This window comes from Acyrthosiphon pisum, chromosome A1 (genome assembly GCF_005508785.2).
Source record: "Acyrthosiphon pisum isolate AL4f chromosome A1, pea_aphid_22Mar2018_4r6ur, whole genome shotgun sequence".
Lineage (NCBI taxonomy): Eukaryota > Metazoa > Arthropoda > Insecta > Hemiptera > Aphididae > Acyrthosiphon > Acyrthosiphon pisum.
In genome coordinates, this window is record NC_042494.1 from 64,579,641 (window position 1) to 64,588,094 (window position 8,454).

General features: G+C 25.0%; 1 protein-coding gene across 1 annotated transcript in view; it reads left to right on the forward strand.

Annotated features, from left to right (window-relative positions):
• The window catches only part of LOC100161631 (transmembrane protein 165), a 13,187-nt gene extending 5,399 nt beyond the window's left edge, over window positions 1-7,788 (forward strand). The window contains 5 exon segments of the mRNA XM_001945283.5: window positions 6,061-6,180; window positions 6,572-6,736; window positions 6,803-6,889; window positions 6,891-6,909; window positions 6,982-7,788. Of these exon segments, the coding sequence (XP_001945318.2) occupies window positions 6,061-6,180; window positions 6,572-6,736; window positions 6,803-6,889; window positions 6,891-6,909; window positions 6,982-7,061 (471 nt within the window). The 3' untranslated portion in view covers window positions 7,062-7,788.
• The last annotated feature ends 666 nt before the right edge of the window (window positions 7,789-8,454 follow it).

Here is an 8,454-nt window from a genome sequence, read left to right on the forward strand (position 1 = left end):
TTATAAATGCATATAAGTGTTATGTTGATACCGGCATACCATATACAGCTTAATTGTGTGAATAAGTACTTAAACATCGCTAAAATCAAAATATTTTGAAAATGTCATTGAGTATTTGTGTATAGTAAATAATAATGTATGTAATTGTGATAAATCCCTTCACTTGTAAAATAAAAATAATATATTTAAATGTTTAGACTAAAATATAATTTTATAAGTAAGTTAAATACTTATAAATTTACCTAGATATTAATATATGAGTAAATATTGAACAAAAATACCCAAACTTTAGTAGAACACTAATTTATTATTTACTATTGTTTCTCAGAAAAAAAAGAATTTTAATAGAAATAACAGGAAATTGTAATAACTACCAGATTTCTTAGAATGATTAGGCATAATATAGAATAAAAAAATTGTTTTTACTTAGTCTATAGAGTACAAATATAAATCATATTTGAAAAATTACATAACACCCAATTTTGTGGTTACGGCCCAATAATTATTTTTTATCAATGAATTTAAAATAATACTCAATGAATATAAAATATTATATATTATATATGATATTTTAAAGAATCAAATCAAATTATAAAAATGAAAAATAACAACTACCTATAAATAATTCTTTTTTTGTGAAGAAGTGTATTTTTGTAACTGATTTGGTAGTACGAATCTTAAGAGAATGCTATACCCATGCATTTGTTGTCTCCATCATTACACACCTACAACATAGCAAATTTTCGTTTGCTAGTTTCAATAGTCTGCTGTTAGTTTTGATATTAGAGTAATTTGATCCTATTTTTTAGATAATTACATTATATGTGCTTAAACGTTGGCTTTTATTTACTATTTTAATTTTCAAGCGAGATATGAGCATTTTTAATTTTTTGATATTTCACATACCCATATCTTGCTTGAAAATGAAAATTTTGAAAAATTGGCAACGCTTAAGCACAGATGATATTCTTACTTAAAAGTTGTACAATATGTCAATTTACTCTAGTTTCAAAACTAACAGCACACTATTGAAACTAGAGAATGACAATTTGCTATTTCATGTGTGTGTAAGACGGAGACAACAAATGTATGGGTAGCGTCCAATTAATGGTCGTCTTATTCCTCTACTCAGTACCTATAATAATTATTAGTTTAGTATTTGACAGATTGACCAATTTCAGATAATTATTAATACATTAATTTTGAAACACTTAAAAGTTATTGGTCCGGTATCAAATCATTAGCACCTTTTTACCAATATTGTTAACTGCAATCCGTAGCAGTAGCTATGTGAGCATTTACCTCGGAATTGTTTATTTGGTATTCATAATTAGCAAATGTAATTATAACAACTACAATTTTAACACACCTATTTACAATTGAATTAAAATTAAAGTATCTTATTCTGTGTATGATCTATCCATATCCGAAACCTATCTACCATTTCATTATCTATAAATGTTTATCTATTTATAAATTGGCTTTATTATAAAGCCTGGATTGAAGAAGTTAGAAGATTATAAAAAAAAAAATTTTTTCTTCTGTCCAATTAATCTACTTTAGTAGTAACATTTATATTTATTCTGTAAACAAATTTAATCTACTCATTGCTGCTATAAATATAATTCTTTCATCAATGCCTACCATTAATATTATAAAATGCATTTTAACCTATATGTATTTAAATATATCACAATTAATCAACTCTAATATTACTTATTAGTTAAGACTTTACAAGTATTAAATGCTATATTTATTTATGTTATATTATTGAGTACTTTAGAGAGTTAAATGCGATGAAACACAAAATAAAAATATTATAATATGTACCTACCTAAAAATATTTTTAAGTATTAGAAAAATAGGTACACAATATTTCAATAATGCTAATTGTTCTAATTGCTTTTAGCCTCTGCTGAGAACACCTTTATTATTTGGGTAAAATCTGTGTTATCTATGCTTGGCTTAACTTTTATAATTTTTTATGCTATTTCTTGTTAAATTGAAAATAAATAATGGTTATTAAATTAAATGTATTCATCCTTAATGCTGCGTATTTTTTCCTTTAACTTTTGTTTTGTTTGTTTTCTCTAATTATTAAATATATATTACCATTTATTATAATTACTAGTATTTATAATCAATGTTAATACATACATTTGAATTAATTAACAATATAATGTAAATATGGATAGGCATAATATGGTCGTATGCTGCTTACAATTTTACTATCTGGTTAAAAACTTAACATATTCTTCAATAATAGGGTTACCAACCATCGAGCCAACCACCAATGTTTTGTTTAAATAGTTGAGATTTGAGAAATTTAGCATGTCCTTAGCGGCGTAGTCAACATGTTAATATTAAAATGGTAATAGTATGAGAAGAGTATGTGTAGGTTCATACCTTATGGTTGATCATTAGTGTGTGTGCTTATAATTATACCTCATAAGTCATAACTAAAACGAAGATTTGTATGCAATTGTATATTTTTTTCCTTTTCACATTTTTGGATTTTTGTCAGTAATTTATACTAATCATAACTATTTGAAGCTTGTAAAATTTGTTTTTTATATTACTGCATATTTAATGGTTATTATATATTTTATATTGTATATATATTCACAAAATTTAAAAAAAAAGGTAATATAATATTCCTTTAAGTAAAAAATTCAAAAATAATTTTTTTGACACTAAATAGTAATTAAAATAAAGTTCATTAAGTAGATACCTATTTATAAGTTGTTTAATTTGTTTTAAATTATTTTATTATGTGCCTCATACCATTCATAAGCTAATAATAATAATTATCAAATAAAAATTGTGCTTTTTTTACCATATTACCTAATTCAACATTTTTTTCTAGCATATTTGTTGTATATTTTCACAATTTTTACTGCATATTATATTACATCATATCTTGATATTTTTTTAGCGCATAAAACTACGCGTTTTAGTCATACCTAACTCAAAACTTTCACATACCCATGTCATGAGTATACAGTACAAATGTACAATGCACTGCATATATCATTACTCCTCTGTCGTTAGCTTTTTTTTTTTTTACTTGAAATACCTATGTGCCTAGTTGGTGTCTAGTGGAGCTGCTAAGATTTTGGATTAGAAATAGATTGCCAATAAAAAGTACTCAATGTGGTAAACATGTTTGGTTTTACATTTTATATACTATATAATAGATTGGTAACTAGTTTTTAAATGTTATTATAACTTCCATCCAAATTTTTATAACTTTTAATAATTATTTTACCTAGTCATAACTTAAGACTTATTTTTCCGCAAAAAATTTGATAATTTCTGTTTCAACATTTTATTGACAATTATAGAAAAAAAAAACTAAAAAATTGTAAATTGAAAATGTCGGTAAACAGCTTAAATAGTCAAAATATTTTGAAAGTTTTATGGTGCATAGAAAATGCTAGTATAAACATTCTGTGAAAAATTCATGTATCTATGGTCATTTGTTTTAGAGTTACATCAAAAACCAAAATTTTTTTTCGCTGCGCTTTTACTCTTGACCCCCTAAAGTATCAACTAGATTCACTTTCCCATCAAATAAGATACTGAAGTTGAAAATTGAAGCATTATTTCAACTACTTATCATGTGCACAGACACATATAAAAAAAACTAACAGGCAGTGTTACAGATGACCCTGGAAGATGTGAAAACATATGTATGAGCTTCGAAATATAGATTTATTATGTTGAATTTGAAGCAAATATTCTTAATTTAAACACTTGCTTACGTAATATTTGAAGGATAGGATTCAACATTTTTTAGAATTATATTTATTCAAATTTTATTTTTTTTAGAACACAAAGAGATAACTTTTAATAGAATAAAATATTTACATAATAGGTAAGTACGCTACGTACATATTACACGCATATTCATAAGTAATAAATAAATTTAACAAAAAAAAAAAAATTACCTCCATAGAAAATTCGCTTGGCAAAAGAATTTTCGGTGTCTTTCGAAAAATTCTAAAAACCATTAGAACTCCAGGTATAAAAGTTGTCTCTACTCTTAATAATATAATAGGTATCGAGCATTACACAAAAAAGATAACGAAAATAATAACCAAAGCGGAAACATCTAAATGCCATATAAGATGCTTTCACATCAAACAATTTTAAAATTAAAAAAAAAAAAAACAATACATTCATTGCTCTGCTCAGAATCTAAAACTTAAGTTGTTCTCAAGTAAGCTTTATGATAGATTCAGATCTATTTACAACTATATTATTTATTAAGCTTTATTAGTTTGATTGATATGAATATATGATGAACATAATATTATGTTTTGGCACAAATTAATGACTGTTTTCAATCCCCTTAAATGGGTATGTAACATAATATGATAAAATCTGTTCTTAGTTCATAATTTATTGCTGAGTGTTAATAGCTTATATGAAATTGTCTGCCAATTATAAAAACTCTTATCTTTTATATGCATAAGTAAAATGATTATAGAATGTATTAAGATATAGTGTAAAATAACCTTCACTTTTACTGAGTTTTCTTATTACAAACTCCTTTAAACAGATGTGAATATCAGTCTTATAAACATTGAACAATTTTACAATTTATTGATGTGATGAAAATAAAGAGATTTGTTTTTAATTTTAAGTATATTTTCAATCAATTAACATAAAGGTGAAAATATCTGAGTGAGTTCTCCACAATTTTTTTTTTTTTGTATATATCTATTGTCACATGAGATAAACAACATTCGTACTCATTTTTTAATGTAGATATTTTATATTATATATTTATACTCAGGTATAATTAACTCACTTTAAAAGTAAAATGAACTATAAAAAGCTAAATAAACACAGATATTATATATCTGATACAGATTTAAATTAAAGTCTCGTATAGGATTAATTTACTATTCATTAAAAATTATTGAATTGTACCAATTATACCAATGCCAAACATAAAATTACTATCTAACCCACTGTAGGAGAAATAAAACAAATTTTTTTATCACTCCTAAGTATTATTTTACTGGTCCGTATTGTCATGTAATAGTAAATATTTTCATTTCAACAGCATCATAGATTGATTGATACGAAAATAATAATAAAAGATAGATCTATGTATTAATATAGATCTTATTTTCATAAAATTGGGAATACTGTTCTCAATAAAACAGGTTAAAGAATTTAAATGAATTTCTATTTATCACATCATTAATAGACTAAATTTATGAAAATAGGCCTGTTCATCTTAAAAAAAACTGTTTGCAATCTCCTTAGAAATTATTTTCTACTATAACATAATAGCTTGTTAAGTGAAAAACTGTGAATTGTTACAACATTCATATCAAAATTCATAATGGGTCTATTATTATTTCCAACAGTCCGACAAAGAAGATAAGGTACTGAGTGTTAGCTCCTATAAATGATATAACATAATATAATTGATGGTCATTTTCATTAATGGCGTGGTCGTGTCTAATTTGATAATTATAACTCCATAATTATCTATATACGACCTAAATGTTTGTATTAATTATTATGAATTTGAATAACTAATTTTACTATCATAATCAGAAAATCAATATTTGATCTGTGGTTCCGTATCGGTTATTCGTTAATTGTTATTTTGAATTATAATTTAAAAGCCTTACCATTATAATTTATTATTATTTATAAAATAATTGTAAGCTGAGCTTGGTTTACTTAAAAATGGTAAAAATTTTGCTAAACACTGATTCTTGTTTAAGTTTTTCCTATGTAATTCTTTTTTTTTATTAAAAATGACTGGTGAATTTTGAAAACATGTTATTTAAAAATCATAAGTTGCTTTGCTTTATTCAGAATCCCAAAACATTCCTTATTGATGATTAGTAATTACAATTTAAGTATTAAATGTATTAATTTTAAACTGTATTATTTGCTGTAGTCTTCAAACTATTAATTAATATTTAAGGTTAATTCATTTTTTTTTTTTCATTTTGGCATTTTTTTAACATTACCCTTCTACACTTCTTTGGGCTGTTTATTATTCGGGAATAAATTATTAAATACCTAAAGAACAAGAAGAATAATAAAGATGCGTCTCCAGTCACCGAGAAAGACGATAAATCGCCTGCGGTTATGCCATCCGTGGTTGAAACTATCAACGTGACTGTTGACAATAGTACTGACTTTAAGGTAAGAACAACTGAATAAAATACCTACAATACTGTACAATATGATAATAATAACAAAAACTGCTACATCTCATAATTTATTTGTTGAGATTTACTAAATTGTAATAAGCAATAACAAATAAATAGAAATGTAGGTATATTTTATTTTTTCAAATCATTGCAGCATGAAATATTTACCCAGCAAAATAACCGCTCGTAGATTTTCAAAGGCTTTTTGATTAGGTGTAATTTATATTGCACTTAATTATTTAACTTTAGTAATAATTATTACCTTATCGCAATTTCTCTAAAGTACTCAAGTGAAATATAATATAATCTGAAATTATTATGTTCACAATTATAAAACTAAATAAATTGTATGTTTTGTGCTGACATTGACTTTGATACAACAGGATGCAGACATTGAACAACAGGCTCCAAAAAGATGTCGATTACGATTTGGCAGTAAGAGTTTGTTGATTGTGTCAAAAACTCTGATTCAAGCTTTTACAATGACATTCCTCGCAGAATGGGGAGACCGTAGTCAATTAGCCACTATAATCTTGGCAGCTAGAGAAGTATTAAATATTAAAATGTAGACTACAAATATATATTTTGATTTTTAATTGTTAAACCATTTATAGGATGCTTATGGTGTTGCACTTGGAGGAGTCTTAGGACATTCTTTATGTACAGGATTAGCTGTTATCGGTGGTCGTTTCATTGCTCAAAAAAATATCTGTCCGAACTGGTAAGTATTTTAGAATAAATAATAAATAAAAACTTGAAATAATAAATTTTGTATTTGTTTTTTTTTTAATAGTAACTATTGTGGGCGGTGTTGTATTTATAATGTTTGCCGTGACTGCATTAATGTTTGATCCGAATGAAGGAGAATCGTAGCCATGGGAACGTCATAACAACTATTAAGGCCATTGCAAAAGCTCCAGCTTCAGAGCTCAGCATACTTAGTTCATCTGTGATATTTATATTTCACTACTCTTATTTTAGTGTATGCTTTCATTCAAGTTTAAAATTCAATAATATTGGATAATTTTTGTATTATTGATTTATATATATGTTATATTTGTATAAATAAAGTATTATTAATGAGATTTATTGTCATAAGGTATAACAATGTATAGTATATAAACTGTGAATGATAATAAAATTGATATATTTGCCTAAATACTCTTGTCAATTATTTAATTATATTTTAATAGTTTTAATTATCTAACTATGTATGATAAATATCATACAAATAAATTATAGTTTGTTTGAATATGACTTACTCATATATCATTATGTTATTTTTAACATTGAATGAATTCTATTTGTATAATATATTTTTTTTTCATTATAAATAACATAAAATAATACTTTAACTTCTTTTCCCATACAATTACTGTTATGTATTTGGTTGTAACATCTTATCGATGATCAATGTACATATAGGATCATATGTTTAATTGTTGGAGATATTTATCTCTTCCCGACTTCTTACCAACTTCAATATTATATTTAATTATATTATGTTTATTTTATTTTATGTTTTTCTAATAACCCGTGTATAAGAATACATTAAACATTATTTTATAAACAAAAAATAAAAAATATAATATTTATAATAGATTAATGTTCTTAATATGTTAGTCTTATGTGGTCCCTATAGAGGTGAAACTACATATGAGTAAAGGCAGGGTTTCCGTGGACCTCGTAGTACAATTCTGAATTGTTTGAAAAAAAATTTACCTACTGATAGAAAATTGATATTCATTTATTGTACATTTGTACCTATTATTCATATAAATATAATATTCAGTGCATTGTATTGTAACAGTTCAAGTAAACTTACTGAAAGAAGTGATTTATTTAGTTGCCTTTTACAGCTGACTGTAATATTTGACTGCAAAAAAGTTGGAGGATGAATTTGAGGACTTTAATCCAGCAGACTTTTCCGCAAGAATTGAATCATTTAAATTTCTGTAGGCTTCTGAGCTTAAACTATGTAAGTGTTTTTGATATGATTAAATTACTAATAATTTATTCACTTGTTTCCCTGATTTTTTTCATTTTACTTATTTCTTATGTTACTGGTTACTGTAACAAGTGCAGAATTTGCACATTTTCAAAACTTAAATTTATTAAAAAATGATCTCAGAGGCACGATGTCCATAATGATATCCATGTTCCATAAATAAAGTCCATTTCATAATTCAATAAATTATTAATTATTTGTTATTATTTTTTTTTTATATACAAATTAACAGCCAGCCCAATGTTTAGTAAATTGGTT